Source organism: Chenopodium album, chromosome 27 (genome assembly GCF_948465745.1).
Source record: "Chenopodium album chromosome 27, dcCheAlbu1.1, whole genome shotgun sequence".
NCBI lineage: Eukaryota > Viridiplantae > Streptophyta > Magnoliopsida > Caryophyllales > Amaranthaceae > Chenopodium > Chenopodium album.
The window spans coordinates 29753841-29770461 of NC_137860.1; the positions used below are offsets into that span (position 1 = coordinate 29753841).

The 16621-nt window shown below is 36.0% G+C and overlaps 1 protein-coding gene across 1 annotated transcript in view; it reads left to right on the forward strand.

Annotated features, from left to right (window-relative positions):
- The window catches only part of LOC145620260 (uncharacterized), an 82887-nt gene extending 66328 nt beyond the window's left edge, over positions 1–16559 (forward strand). Inside the window, exons 3-5 of the mRNA XM_081674901.1 lie at positions 10997–11108; positions 15962–16014; positions 16191–16559. Of these exons, the coding sequence (XP_081531027.1) occupies positions 10997–11108; positions 15962–16014; positions 16191–16334 (309 nt within the window). The 3' untranslated portion in view covers positions 16335–16559. The remainder of the gene's footprint in view (positions 1–10996; positions 11109–15961; positions 16015–16190) is intronic.
- Positions 16560–16621: the final 62 nt, after the last annotated feature.

A 16621-nucleotide genomic window follows, 5' to 3' on the forward strand; every position in this document is an offset into this window, starting at 1 on the left:
TTATTTTTGGTCATGGGTTTGTTAGGATATGGCTCCCTTTTTGCATAGCTTTTCTCTCACATATTCTCAAATTTGTCCTACCCTTTTCCCTAGCCTTACATTACAAGCTTTAAAAGACCTTTTGACCTTGTGCATAGAGTTGTGTAAATATGAAAGTGTTGTTTATCAATGCAAGTTATGATTTGACATATTCCGAGTCGACTATTAGGTTGAGTGTATGTCTTTTTAAACACACGAGTGTTGTGAGTTTGGGAGGGCATTGTTCACATTAAAGGGGTTGGGATGGAGAGCGATCGAGTACATCTTTTACTCGCCACATAAATGAGAGTTGAGTGTGTGAGCACTAGTCTTGAATTCTATATGCTCTTGTGGTTTGCTCTATTTGACAATTGTTGGGGATGAAGGGTGATTAGATGGATAGGATTGGTTAATTTTGAAGCATGTTCACTTGATTTGCCTTGAATCGTTTGTGCTTGATTTTATTAATGGGGTGAGGCATGTTTTATTTGTTCATTGTGGAGCTCTTTGCTTAGGGACAAGCAAAGGTTTGGCTTGGGGGAGTTTGATATATTCATATTATATAGTGTTCTACCCCCGTCCCTTGGTCATAATTAGTAGTGTTTTTGGCTTCTTAGAGCCACTTTTATTACTAATGTGCGTTTTCTAGTGTTTTCGTAGTGTTTGTTGAGTTTTGTAGGGAATTGCATCTTTGGAGCATTTTTCCCGGGATTTAATGAAGCTACTACGAGCATTGGAGGAGGTTGACCGTCATTGAAGCCCAAGGCCGGCTAGAAGTCATCGAGCCGGTGATTAAGGGATCGGTATTTGGAATACCGAGGTTTGGACCGAACATTCAAGACCCGAAGAGGAGATCCGGATTGGGCCGAGGAGTCGAGCCCAATCACAAGTCCAAAACCTCGAGGAGCCACAAGGGCCCGATCGGGCAAGCTTAGCTCGATCGGGCAAGGTGCGCAGCAACAAGAGGTGCGCGGCCAAAGGCGCGCCCGATCGTGTGAGACTTAGCACGATCGGGCGACGCTGCGGAGAGGGCTATGCGAGTAAAAAGGCGCGCCCGATCGGGCGACCCTTAGCCCGATCGGGCGCGTGTCTCTGGGAAGCCATGTTTGTCGAGGCACTTAGTTCTAATTAGGAGTTGTTAATTATTTTCGTTTAAGTACGCTTTTAGGATAATTATTTTACTTACTCTTTTCTTTCCACTTTCTCTCTCTACTTAATATTTTCTCTCTCTACTATACTTTGTAATTCCGCCGTCTTGGTACGATTTCTATTTCAATTAATTTCAGTATTTTCTTCCCTTTAACTTCCTTATGGCTTTCTCCATTGTTATGCATGTTTTAGATTTAATCATGTTCGAGTAGTTTAATTCTAGGGTTTATGGGGATCCATAATTAATATGAAGGGATAATTTATTATTGTTGATTATTGACTTTGCATGATAATTTCTTATTGAATTGTTTTAACTCTTTACAATTAGATTATGAATCGAGCAGATGTAATTTAATTGTGAATGTTTAGCAATATTGAATTGATGAATCGAGCAGATGTTAATTTAATATTAAAGGCTATTTTCATTAGGAACTTAGATCTAGTAAATTGCGAGAGCCTGTTAGATCTATGTTGGTTAATAAATTGCGAGAGCCTGTTAATCATGTTATCTGTGCAATGTTAATTATTGATTGTTATGTTTTATCCCGGAATATTAATTATTGGTGAACCTATGACCCTAGGCCTTCTTATATCTGATTCTCTCCCTAACTTAATCTCCGTAGAATACTTTCACATTATAAACAACAAAATTGGTTACTTAAATAATCTGGACTATATTAATTATTTAGGAGTAAAAAGACCAGTTTCCCTGTGGATTCGACCCTACTTCCCTATCTACTTTAGTTAGAGGATTTAGGTAATACTTTTGATTAGGTGATACGACTTTAGCCTGTCTATTTGTCAGAAATTAGATAACCTTACCACGAACAATTCTAATTCTGTTGCTAATGTTTCTGCTGTTGCTAACAATGCTAATGATGCTTTCTGTGAAAATTGTGGCAGTGTAGGTCATTATGAACAAGATTGCAGGAGTTCAATGGAGCAAGTTAATGCTTTCCAAACTTACAAGCAAAATAACCCATACTCCAATTCCTACAATCCTGGCTACCGGAACCATCCTTACTTATCTTACCGTAGCACCAATGTTCAAAATCCTCCACCTCCACAACAACCACAACAAGCACCCCCTCCGCAGCAGAAATATTACCACCCTCACGCAAATCAGAAACCCCTATCACAACCCCCTACTACATCTTCTGACCCTGCTTTATCAGAAATTAGGGCAATGCTGACCAATATGCAAAAACATATGGAGAGTAGAGACCAACAGATTGACTCTATTATAGCCCATAATAAAGTCATGGACACCCAAATTGCCCAATTGTCTTCTATCCTACAATCTCGTCAGCAGGGAGCTTTACCAGCGCAGGGAATGCAACCAACGGATCATGCAAATGCAATCACCCTAAGGAGCGGTTCACACTACGATGGGCCCCAAATGCCCAAAGAGGATGAACCTGAATTATCTGACATTGCTAATCCTGATTCCTTTGTATCAATTCCCCCTGCAGGGCTGCAGGGTAAAACTCCTAATACTAATATTTTTGATGATTCATTGCAGGGTACAACCCCAGGGAAGGATGCACCCCAGGAGAGGAGTAGGGAAGCACCGCCAGTTATCAAGCTACCTTTTCCCAACCGTCACTTGAAGACTAAGTTGGATAAACAGTTTGGTAAGTTTTTGGAGGTTGTTAAAAATTTGCAGGTAACAGTTCCTTTCACAGAACTTATTACTCAGGTTCCTGCATATGCTAAATTTATGAAAGACATTCTGACTAGGAAAAGGGCCTTTAATGAAGTTGAAACCGTAGCATTCACTGAGGAATGTAGTGCACTTTTACAGAATAAATCCCCTCCTAAATTAAAGGATCCTGGTAGTTTTTCTATCCCCTGTCATATTGGTAATGTTTTCATTGATAAAGCATTATGTGATTTAGGTGCTTCTGTTAGCGTAATGCCATCGTCTGTTTGTGCTAAATTGAATATGGGTGATTTAAAGGTTACTAATATAACATTGCAAATGGCAGACCGTTCTGTTAAATACCCCTTAGGTATTTTAGAGGATGTACCTGTTAGAGTTGGTAAATTTTATATCCCCGTTGATTTTGTTGTTCTAGACATGGCTGAGGACACGCAAATTCCCATTATATTAGGTAGACCTTTTCTCCATACTGCAGGAGCCATTATTGACGTCAAAAATGGTAAATTAACCCTTTCTGTAGGCGACGATAATATCACGTTTAATTTAGGGAAAGTTTTAAAAGGTCCGATGCTTGAGGAAAATTGCTATTTAATTGATATGCTTGATATAATGGATGATATTTGCGATGAAAGCTTACCACAGGTTCTTGCAAGGGACCCCTTGGAGGAAATTCTTTGTGGAAATTTGTCTGCAGGTGACATGAGCATATGGAGCAAGGAGGTGGATGATATAGAAAGAGCTCTTGCCACCGAGGAATCTGATCTTAATGATTGTGTGAAGGTAGTAAATTTGGTTCAGGAATCAAAACCTGTAGAGGTGAAGAAACCTGAACTAAAACCTCTCCCTTCCCATTTAAAATATGTTTTCCTTGATGAGCAGGAATTGTACCCTGTGATCATTAGTACTGCACTGGATGGCCCACATATTTCTCAACTTTTAGAGGTTCTCCGAACCCACAAAAGGGCAATAGGGTACAGTATTGATGATCTCAAGGGTATTAGCCCTGATTTTTGTATGCACAGGATACACTTAGAGGACAATTATAAGCCCTGCGTTCAACCCCAGAGGAGGTTGAATCCTAATATGCAAGAGGTAGTCAAGAAAGAGGTTATGAAGTTGCTTGATGCAGGTATCATCTATCCTATTTCTGACTCCAAATGGGTAAGTCCTGTACAGGTGGTTCCTAAGAAGGGTGGGATGACTGTCGTTAAAAATGATAAAAATGAATTAATTCCCACTAGAACTGTTACAGGGTGGCGTATGTGCATTGATTATCGTAGATTAAATGTCGCCACTAAAAAGGACCACTTCCCTCTCCCCTTTATTGATCAAATGCTTGAGAGGTTAGCAAACCATAAGTTCTTTTGCTATTTGGATGGGTATTCGGGATTTTTCCAAATCCCGATCCACCCTGACGATCAGGAAAAGACTACATTTACATGCCCTTATGGCACTTTTGCATATCGTAGAATGCCTTTTGGTTTGTGTAATGCGCCTGCTACTTTTCAACGTTGCATGATGAGCATTTTTTCTGATTTCATAGAGTCTATCATGGAAGTCTTTATGGATGATTTTAGTGTTTATGGTTCCACATTTGACGCATGTTTAATTAACCTAGCTAAAATCCTGAAAAGATGTGAAGAATGCAATTTAGTTCTAAATTGGGAAAAATGTCACTTTATGGTGACAGAGGGAGTAGTCTTGGGTCACATTGTATCTGATAAGGGCATACAGGTGGACAAAGCTAAAATTTCAGTGATTGAGCAATTACCTCCCCCAGTTAATGTTAAGGGAGTTAGGAGTTTCTTGGGTCATGCGGGGTTTTATCGCCGTTTTATCAAGGATTTTTCTAAAATTGCTAAACCACTAACTCAGCTTCTGCTTAAGGATGCCCCTTTTATTTTTACTGACGAGTGTCTTGAGGCTTTTGACAGGATTAAGCAGGCTTTGATATCGGCACCCATCATATGTGCTCCCGATTGGAATCTTCCAATTAGTAATGCATCTCATGCCTCCGCGAAATGTTGCCAGTCCTCTGGCAAGAGTCACAAGCCTGCACAAAAGTGTTAGCATCTTTAAACATGGTAGGCCAAAAGAAGCCTGACTCGTTAATCTTGGCCACCGTTCTAGAGGGGCCGTGATGTCCACCATAGGGTGAAGTGTGACAACTAGTAAGGACGGTGTTCTACCCCAATTTTGACAGGCTAAAGTCGTATCACCTAATCAAAAGTATTACCTAAATCCTCTAACTAAAGTAGATAGGGAAGTAGGGTCGAATCCACAGGGAAACTGGTCTTTTTACTCCTAAATAATTAATATAGTCCAGATTATTTAAGTAACCAATTTTGTTGTTTATAATGTGAAAGTATTCTACGGAGATTAAGTTAGGGAGAGAATCAGATATAAGAAGGCCTAGGGTCATAGGTTCACCAATAATTAATATTCCGGGATAAAACATAACAATCAATAATTAACATTGCACAGATAACATGATTAACAGGCTCTCGCAATTTATTAACCAACATAGATCTAACAGGCTCTCGCAATTTACTAGATCTAAGTTCCTAATGAAAATAGCCTTTAATATTAAATTAACATCTGCTCGATTCATCAATTCAATATTGCTAAACATTCACAATTAAATTACATCTGCTCGATTCATAATCTAATTGTAAAGAGTTAAAACAATTCAATAAGAAATTATCATGCAAAGTCAATAATCAACAATAATAAATTATCCCTTCATATTAATTATGGATCCCCATAAACCCTAGAATTAAACTACTCGAACATGATTAAATCTAAAACATGCATAACAATGGAGAAAGCCATAAGGAAGTTAAAGGGAAGAAAATACTGAAATTAATTGAAATAGAAATCGTACCAAGACGGCGGAATTACAAAGTATAGTCGAGAGAAAAGTCTAGAGAGAGAAAATATTAAGTAGAGAGAGAAAGTGGAAAGAAAAGAGTAAGTAAAATAATTATCCTAAAAGCGTACTTAAACGAAAATAATTAACAACTCCTAATTAGAACTAAGTGCCTCGACAAACATGGCTTCCCAGAGACACGCGCCCGATCGGGCTAAGGGTCGCCCGATCGGGCGCGCCTTTTTACTCGCATAGCCCTCTCCGCAGCGTCGCCCGATCGTGCTAAGCCTCACACGATCGGGCGCGCCTTTGGCCGCGCACCTCTTGTTGCTGCGCACCTTGCCCGATCGAGCTAAGCTTGCCCGATCGGGCCCTTGTGGCTCCTCGAGGTTTTGGACTTGTGATTGGGCTCGACTCCTCGGCCCAATCCGGATCTCCTCTTCGGGTCTTGAATGTTCGGTCCAAACCTCGGTATTCCAAATACCGAGCCCTTAATCACCGGCTCGATGACTTCTAGCCGGCCTTGGGCTTCAATGACGGTCAACCTCCTCCAATGCTCGTAGTAGCTTCATTAAATCCCGGGAAAAATGCTCCAAAGATGCAATTCCCTACAAAACTCAACAAACACTACGAAAACACTAGAAAACGCACATTAGTAATAAAAGTGGCTCTAAGAAGCCAAAAACACTACTAATTATGACCAAGGGACGGGGGTAGAACACTATATAATATGAATATATCAGTTGTTCTAATGTAAACAATTTCAAAAGTAGAGTGTCATGTTTGTTTTGAATTTCATTAATTGTTATTTTTATTGGACTTTGTAAATTGTCAATTTTTTTTTACAAAAGTCTTCACAAAAAAAAAAAAAAAGTCTTTACCGAGCTGGGGGTCCAGTTGGAGATGCGGTGGTGGTGCGGTTGGAGGTGTAGTGGTGGCTGGTGGGTAGTTGTGAGGGAAGAGAGAGAGGTGTTTGGTTTTTTTTTTTTTGTTTTTGTTTTTGTTTTTGTTTTTGGTTTTTTTATTTATTTATTTTGAAGTTAACGGAAAGTTAATTTAAGTTAACTGAGAGATTAGAGTAGAGTTACATCGTAGACATTAAAGGTAACTTGGGGGTATAATGTGGAATTTTGAAAATAGGTGAGCACAGTTTGGAAAAGTCAATACCTCAGGGACACTGTATAGAAAAACCCTTTATTTATTTATATAAATTATCTAATTAAATCTGCCAACAACTAAAGCTATGGAATTATGACATAAGACTAAATCGAAAAAACTTGTCGGACATGAGTTTTTGGTTAACGACAATTTTTGGCGGTGGTGATTTGATTATAGGTTGTTTTGGCGATGGGGAAAGGGAGAGGGTAGTTTCTGGTAATGCGGCAAGGTAGGGGGTGGATTTGTGGGTGGGGTTGGGAAAAGGGAGGTTGCTAGGGGGTAGGGGCTTGGATTGGTTTTTAAGAAATTTTTTTTTTGTTTAATTTAATTTTTTGAAAGTTTTATGCCACGTAGATCTCTTCTATTAAGAAATGTTCTCCACAAAATTTGAACACACAACCTCGAATTTTAGAGTTGAGCATCTTACCACTAAGTTATGTGATATTTTATGTTACCTTTTGATATACAATATTAAAGTATAAAAAGTTTAATCGACAAGAAAAAAATGTAATGACCCGGGGCATCGCCCAGGCCCAAATACTAGTTAAAAAAAAAGGAAAACTTTTGTGTACACCCGGTTTTCATTAATTTATTACTGTACATCGGGTACACTTTTGTCAGATTTAATGTCACTTTTGTCAAATTTAGTGTCACTTTTGTCAAATTTATCAATGAAGCATAAATAACTCTTATATATGTCAGGATAACTTTTATGCATTTTAGTGTAACTTTTGCACATTTTATTGTCACTTTATAACGGATGTTCGGTAATTTAGTGAACACCCGTTTTATTTAAAAGTTTGTCTTAAAAAAAAGCCGGAAAGTTGAGACTATTACAAACGGATTATTTAATGTTAATAAAGCAATATTAAATTATTAAAGTTACAAATTCTTAAATGGACCTGGTTCACACTAATTTATTGTGGACCGCTAACATTAGAGAAACTATGGTTGTTTTATTAATAAAAAAAAGTCACTATAATAAAATGAAGGTCACTATGTTGAAAATAAAAGTCATTTTGGTAATATATAGGATATAAGAGGTAAATTTTTTTTAATGAAATATTTTATAAGGGCAATACAAATAATAAAGGTCACTATGTTAAATTTAGGGTTATAACGTCGTACTTCAAGTTCACAATAGTATAAAACATTATACAACTTTTAATAAAGGTTACTATATTAAAAATTAGGTTACTATGTTAGAAATAAGGGTCACTATATTTAATATAATGTCAGTTCCAAGTGTATAAACCTCGGGTCCACAATAATATTATTGTGGACCAGGTCCACGCAAGTATTTCTGTATTAAAGTGTAATTTTTTTTGGATGGATTAGAACGTAATTTTTACCTTCAATATAATTCGTACTGTACTGTGTATGTTGCATTATCCGTATTTATTTAGGACTTGTGATTTGTGTATCAAATACAGAGTATCATACTGTACAATCATACGAATGAGTCAATTGGGAATTCAAGTTCATCGGTTTGCGTATTAATTTTCAGTTTGAAGAAAAGTTTGAAAGTTGGCAGGCAATTAATTATACTCCGTTACAATTTTACCAGTTGAAATAAAGCCAAATTGATAGGTTAACCTGCTTCAATTCGGCTTTTAACATTGAATTTTACAAGAATTTGTCGGAGTTACGCCGTCGATCGACAGCTCCGCCGCTGGGTTTCGACCTACAGCAGAAGCAGACGATGTTTCAGGCCGGAATTTCCCGAAACCCTAATGATTATGCTGGAAAAAATACTGGGGATTTGTCGTTTAATGCAATTAGATACGAGTGCTAAGATGTCGTTGAATAATACAAGAATTGGGTGAGAGGTTGAAGAAGCTTAAGAAAGAGGAGGAGAATCAATCCAATCAGAGTGGAAAGTATTTTACAGAGTTGAGGAAGAGTCTTTCGTCTCTTGACAATAGTAGCAAGGATAATAGGCTCAACAATGCTCCCAGTGAGTCACTTTCTCTCATTCATAATGTTTTTATTCTTTGAAGACTAGTGTTTTTTTTGTATTGTGATTGCGATTTTGTGTTGAATGTTTTGTCTATTATTTTACATGATAGTTAAGTTGGTGTGAATCCCAGGATTTCTATCATCAGGGGTATAGTAATCACAATCTAACAAGGGGTTCATCTGTAATGTTCTTATGGAAAAAATTGCTGATGAACTTTGCTTGGTTTTGGGATTGTTATTATGAAGTGTTGTGTATTGAAGGATGAATTCATAGTTTTTGTCTAAGCTTGAAGAAATGACTTAATACCCTGCTGTTTTAGTTATCCGAGCAAATTTGCTGAGCTCAAGCGCGTTGATTGAATGCTTACGTTATAATGATGTTGTTTTATTCTCAATCCGTGGACTTGATCTAAGTAGTTAAGGAAGTTTAACATTTCATTGTACTTATCTCTTATGTTCATCTTGTGTGTGGGATAAGTTGGGGTAGGTGGGTGGAAAATGGTTTCATTTATATTCAAGGTTTTGGTTTATTTTTGGTTTAAGCATTGAAGGCCTGGCATGATAATTCTAGGCTAAGATGTGTTATAAATTAGAAAAGTATGAAATGCTAGAGGAAGTGAATCCTTTTGTGGACATGGAAGGCAGTCAACATATTTGATCGGTTTGATGTTTGGGTTTAAAGCTCTCTTCTTGAAATGGGGACTTTAGGCTCTATGTTCATGCTTTTAGCAGACATGGAGGGGATGATGCTAAGTTTGCTTTTGAATAATCATATGAAAGGAAAAGTCTGAGTGTGATGGATCAAGGATGTTGTCTTCTGTGCATTTACTCATCATTGGCCACACTCTATTGTAATGTCAATTGTCGAACCCTTAGTTTTGCTTTGTTATCCTAATGGGAACCTGCATATTAAAGTTATAGTTTTTGGACGTAGCAAAGTAAGAGTAGTGTTTACATATGCCTTGTAAGTCTCTTTGAAGCTTTCTGTTAGGTAATATCATATAATCTCATCTTGTTTTATTTTCATAGAGATTCCACTAATAATTTTCTGAAAATTTACACCATTTAAAGTAATGATTTCCAGCAAATTATGCCATACAGAGTATTTATTTAACACTTGGACGATGTAGTGGATGCTGCAAGCCTGCATGAATGGGCTACCTTGAAGCTCTCTTAGCTGTCTACAAATCAATTTGTATTTGATCTGTTTGTGAAGTGTTTTTAGTTAAATTTATAATCTGCATGGTTGTAATTTGCATTATTTAATATTCTTCAGAGGAGGATTGTCTGAAACGTGAAGTATTTTGTCCATTATTATTGGTTAAAGTAATATTGTACTTAATTTTAAAGTAGCTCATTATGCTATTCTGTTGTATAATGTGCTGACGAATGCATTTTTCCCCGTAGTCCAGAGTCTGGGTTTGTTGTCTCCATCAAATTTCACGGAGTATCCTCCACAAGAGCATTTAGTTGAAAAGGAAGTGATTCCTTTATGAGACCCCTTTTACTTTCCTCTGTGTCTCCTCTCTGAAATTTCTGTTATCATTATGAAATATATGTGTATGCTTGTTTGTCAGTTTAACTTGCAAACATGCCTTATTAATTTATTATACAATTCTGTATCATATTTTAATCAGTTTGATACAACAAATGATGCTAGTTGACGTACTAGAGAGGAGCTACCATCACTTTTGCATCAGTCTCCACAATATAACACATGTAAACGTCTGTGGGGTGTAGCTTCATTTACAGATCCAATTTGATCAGTATGAGGGGTTGGCTTTTTTCTCTCTAGGATGAAACTGTGCCTGCTTAATATTTTGGATTATAAAATTAGTGAGATTTATGGGGCAGACTGTTTGTTTATATGTAGTATATCACATTAAAGAGTATGTTATTTATTTGTTTTTCTGTTTAGCTTCCATGTTCGTTTCTGATGGCACACCTATGGCTGGGAACTCCTTTACTTGTACTCTGAAAATTAAGAGCATTCTATTAAAAGCTTCATATTTACTCGAGTTCATTATGATGTTGACATCTGACCATGAACCAATAATTAGGGATAGAAATATTGCTAAAAACCTGTTTGAAACCATACTGCCTATTTTCTTTACTCTTGACAGACATCATACAATTTATCTTTTCAATATAATGATTTGAATTCATTGTTCTCTTTGCAGTATTTTCATCCAGATAACATGTCTGCAGAGGAGAAATTAAAGCTTGAGTTGAAAAAGGTGCGGGATGAGTTTAAAATGCATGAGTCAGATTGTGGATCAACACGTGTTCAAAGTAAGCAGGATAACTTGATATATATATATATATATATATATATATATATATATATATATATATATATATATATATATATATATATATATATATATATATTACGGAGTATTTTATTTGTCATACCGTCTCGGACTTCCTTTCTTCCTTGTGTGGCTAATCAGAATGCTTCCCTGATTTTAGACTTATTTGGATATTAATGGTCCTGTACGGTCTGTTATAGCTAATTCCCTTTTTCATGGACTAAAATTCAAGGGCACCAACTCTATCATTAAGTCACAGACTTTTAAAACAAGTAGAGTAATAGATTTTTGTGCTGATATTACATTGCAGCCAATATATGGTGGGAATTAGTTTTGTATGATGTCTATTAGGGAAAGAATGGACTATCTTTCCGAAAATCTTTTTTCAGCCCTATATTTTGGTGGTGTTTATTGGTTTTAATGTGATGGCTTATAAATAATCATATACATGAGTTGCTTACTCAGTTGTGGGACTCCCTCCGTTTGTTAACAAATGTGAGTTAAGTATAACACTGGGACCTAACATTTTATATTTTTCCCAGTTATGGACCTTGCACTTATATTTTCACCTTTAAGGACCTCAAACCCCTTAAATGGGGCCTTTGTCTGCACAAATAATGATGACATGCACAATATTTTTGGGAAACTCATAAGCTTATTGCTCCTCCACCTCTCCTCTGCAACCTTCCCCTCCGCCACCTCCACCCACCATTCTCAAATCTCAGCTCTTACTTCATATTAGTCATTTATGAGTACTATTTAAGAAATCAAAACAGAAAATAATTATAAAAAAGAAAATCGATTATATGACACTACATTAAACCCTCGAACAACACCCAAAAAAAAGGTACAAGAAATTGGAGCATAAATAGAGCTCCTGAGTAGTTTTTTTTTTTTTTTTTTTTTTTTTTTCTCTTTCTTTCCAATTTGATTCTTATTATCTGGGCTTGATTTTGAATTATAATTGATACATTTTCATTCATGAAAGAAGATAGTAAGGTGGTGTTGGGCATGTTGGCTGATCAGATCAGCTCATAAAGGTGTAGAAGACGGTGGAGTGGGAAAATTTTAGAAGAGAAATCTATTTATTTATTTTAAGTTAACAATTAATAATTAAAAGATTCCAAAAAGTGTGGATATATTAGTTGATATTTTCAATGGGTGGTGCTCTGGGTAGCAATGGGTGTTTGCCGGCTGAGATTATAAAAACAATATTGAAGCTGCAAACAAGAGGGAGAAAATTGTGGATTTTGGGTTTCTTTCATGCACTCAGGTGGGTGGTGTTGGAGAGGTGATTATTGGTGGACAAGGGCATCCTCCAGTTATAGAAGAAACATGACAGTTGTTATTATTATTATTAATATTATTATTATTATTATTATTATTATTATTATTATTATTATTATTATTATTATTATTATTATTATTATTATTATTATTTTTTAATTCTTGCAAGGATTTGAGATTTTTTATTTTTTTAATAAATCCTTACAAGGACTTGGCATTTGTTTATCAAAAGGCTAACTAAAGATGAGTTAAGTGGCCTGATTTCTACCCTCAGGTCTTTAATGGTGAAAAAAAAGTGAGAGGTCCTTAAAAGTGAAAAATACCAAATGTGAGGTACATGTTCCTCTTTTTCATCCATGTGTGGCAGCACTAATCATTGTCTCTCTCTCTCTCTCTCTCCCCCCCCCCCCCCCCCCCTCCCCTCTTTTCTTTTTTTTTGGGAACAATGTTCTTTGACATTCTTGAGAAATGTAGTACATGATCTTTCTTCTCAATGGATACCAGGCTGCCAATCATTTTAGCTATATAATGATTGATTGTGAAATATGATACTTGAAAGTGGGCTAGTTAATGTCTTGAAAGGTCCAAAAAGAAACCTGGTTAGTTCTTTCTCACCCCAATATAATTCTCTCCCACTTCTGCTTCAGTTCAGTTAGTTATTTACTTCTTTTTAGGCAATGTAGAGACAGTAGAGTTTCTCTTGATTTGAGGTTTACATATTCTTTTGGAAGGGTTATTAGTTATAGTTATAGTTTTTGGGTTGTGAGAATTGTCACAAGACAAATGGTTTATTGTTTGTATTCAGGTCGAAATTACTGTTTGTAGTTTTTGACACTTCCAATGGACCTCGTTTCTCTCTTTAATCTTTATCTTCCATTCTGTTCTACTGCCTTACTCTGCCTCACTATCTTTTTTTTTTTTTAATTAAATTTTTTTTTTTTTACTTTTTTTAAATTTTTTTTTTTGACTCTCTGTTCTTTCTTCATTGTCCCCCTTTGTACGTATGAGTGATACCTGTACCTCCCCATAGAACATACTTCTGTAGCTCTGTTATTGTAGTTGGAATACACTTTTATTGGTGGTTTCTAATGTGTACCTTTGACCATTATTAACTTTAGCTTCGTATGTTAAAAAGTTACAGTTTGAAAATATGCAAAATGACAAATCTTACAATATCCCACATGATAATAATCATGGTTGTCAATAGTTCAACACCATCCAACCAAGATAATAGAATTGGTGAAAATAGGACATTGTATACAATAACTGGGTTCATGATAGTGTTATACTTTAATCTATTCTAATATATTAAAAGGCGTTTATAAAAACATCTATGCGCCACGTAGCCTCTTCCAAATTATGCCACGTCACTTCACAAACATTTGACGGCGCCATGTCACCTACCCAACATCTCCACATACCACACCATCACTAAATAAAAAAAGATGATGATAAGAGGATTTGAACCCCAAACCACTTACAACAAAATTGACTCTTTAGCCATCTAAGCTAATTATCAAACACGTTATAATTATGAAAAAGAAATATATATAACTTAAAACCATGTGGTGTAATTATTACAAAAAAAACAAATATTTATTTCCTACTTCGTACTCCGCACATTAAAAAGCGTTCTTAAACCTCTTATTACACATACTACTATTTAACCATCTAAGCCAATATCAATTATGTTATTTGTATAGAAAAAAATTCATATAAGTGTAAACCACAAGGTTCAATTATAAAATAAAAAAACTATATTTAAAGAATAACTCAATTTTGGTTTGACAATGACAATTGCAGTTTTGAAAAGACTTCTAAAAAATTTATTGATTGTGCGTCTACAACAGTAGCAACTCGGGGCAACGCCCGGGGTCACTCACTAGTTTATTGTTAAAAGATGGCTTTAAAAAGTTTCCTTAATTTTAATATCTTTGAAAAAAGCAATGAAAAACCACCACCACCATCAGTTTATCATCTTGCATGAACCATGGTTGGACTTGCAGCCTTAGAAAAATAGCTTCTAAGAGGGATATATCATTATGATTTCAAATGGTTGAAATAATAATGTAATATTTAGTGGCTAGTGTTGCCTAGGAAGGGAATTATTTCCTTAGTTTTGGTTATTTGAAGGGATATAGGCAGCCTTCACCACCAATTATCTATGATCTTTCAGTAAAACCTACTGTAGTAGTTAAGTAGGAATACGGAGAAGGAACAAATTAGGAGTGTATAGGAAATTGTACTCACTTTAGAAACTGGTGGAAAGACCACTAATCAAAAGCATTCTGACTGAAATCACAAAGGGGGAAGTGGTTAAGAATAATGAGAAGGAAACAAATTGGGGTGTAGAAAAATTGTACTCACATTAGAAACTGGTGGAAAGACAACAAATCAAAAACATCCTGTCTGAAATCACTAAGGGGGAAGTGGTTAAGCCGCTAAGGGAAGGAGAGAGGGAGAAAGGAAAGGAAAGCAAAGTTACGGACATTATATCAACCCAAGGGTGGAACATAATAGCTAGTCTAATTTATGTAGTTGTATCTTGAAGAGGAAGGTAGTTGGCTTGTTAGAGGGAGAGGAGATATAGCTTTCCTAAAAATTAGGTAGAGTTGGCATGTAGAAAGGCATCCAGAATATTGAAGAAGCTTTGGGAGTGAATGAGGCCACTCGAAAGCATGATAACTATCTTCTAATTTCTGTAATGTTCATAGTTGTCAGATTGAATTCTCTTTCTTCTTCCTTGAATTTTTGTCACAGTTATGATCATTCATAACAAAAGGATGTGGAAGGAAAGAGATTCAAAGTGGCAAATACTATCTAAAACCCTACATTGAAAGGATGGCAAACTTGTCATGGAACATCTAGTTGGGTGTTCAAGTTGATGGCCCTTGGTGTCAGATCCTTCCTGATCTTGGCTCACTATTATACTTTGTTTTCCACTTGCTCTTTTACTAGCCATGATGGTGCTGGTCTCACATCTCCTCACTTCTGAATGGAGCCTCTGGATGTACCTTTTCATGTGCACGAATTGATCCAATGGATTGCACAATGCTATCAGCTTTGTGTAATAAGTCATTTTCTATTTTTTGTAGGTGTTGCCTGATCTTGTCATAATTATTGAAATGGTTGGTTACTTGTGAGTCTTCAGTCTTGTTGCTATAGCTATTGGTGTAAAAGAATGATGGAATTTGGATTTCATAGGGTGTTGTATTGATCGGATCATATTCATCTTGGTTTGGCTATATCTTGTGTTTAGGTGCAGCTTCACTCTTAGAGTCAATGACAAAATGCTAGTTTTATTTTGTTCTGACATCTGGGATGTGAAATTTCTTGTCAATGAAAATTGTTAGCATGGACCGTAAGTCCGTAACCGTGGAAACCTTAGTTTTTATTTGAGCTTGGGAAACATATTATAATGTTATGTTCAGCTCAAGTATATACCCCAGTATGAAATCAAGATCTTGAAACTTCTGTTGTTTTCATGATTGCCATTTTCATTTTTCCATAGCAATTGATCATCATTTCTGTCTTTGTACTTTGCAGTTGCACAACTTACAACAGAAATACTTCACTTGTCAGCTGTTTTGCACAAAAAGGTAAGTACTCTGTTATGGACCCTCAACATTTCTGATTTATTTGATTTATTTGGATTTTCTTAATCACCGCTGTAGTTTTTGACAGCTTGATATGAATAAGTAAACAAGTGACGTAATCTTTCACTTGATGTGGAATATATTTGACAGCCAACAATTATGTTGTTATTTTGTTCTAGGATAAGCATTCTCGTCGAGGATTGCAAGCAAAGGTGCAACAAAGGAAGAAGTTGTTGAAATATCTGAGGAGAACTGACTGGGAGTCCTATTGCTTTGTTCTTTCGAAACTTGGCCTCCGTGACAATCCTGATTACAAGAATTAAGATTGTATACAGATTACTAAGTTTTTATTTAATTGTGGTACGGAATATTTGCCTTTAGTCTTGCCCCTATATTCAGTTAAAGAAGTCCTTTTTTGATTTATCAAAGGTGCTAATGGTAGCTGAGATTAGAAATATTAGTGCATCCTTTCATTCTGTGTTAATTTGTATACAATGCACAAGGTGATTCAAAGTTTGCATGTAATAAAGTTGAGTGTAGCAATATCAGGTCAGGGCAAAGTTAGATTTTTTGGGAGAGAAATTTCCTTTTGTAAACGTCAAGGAAATAG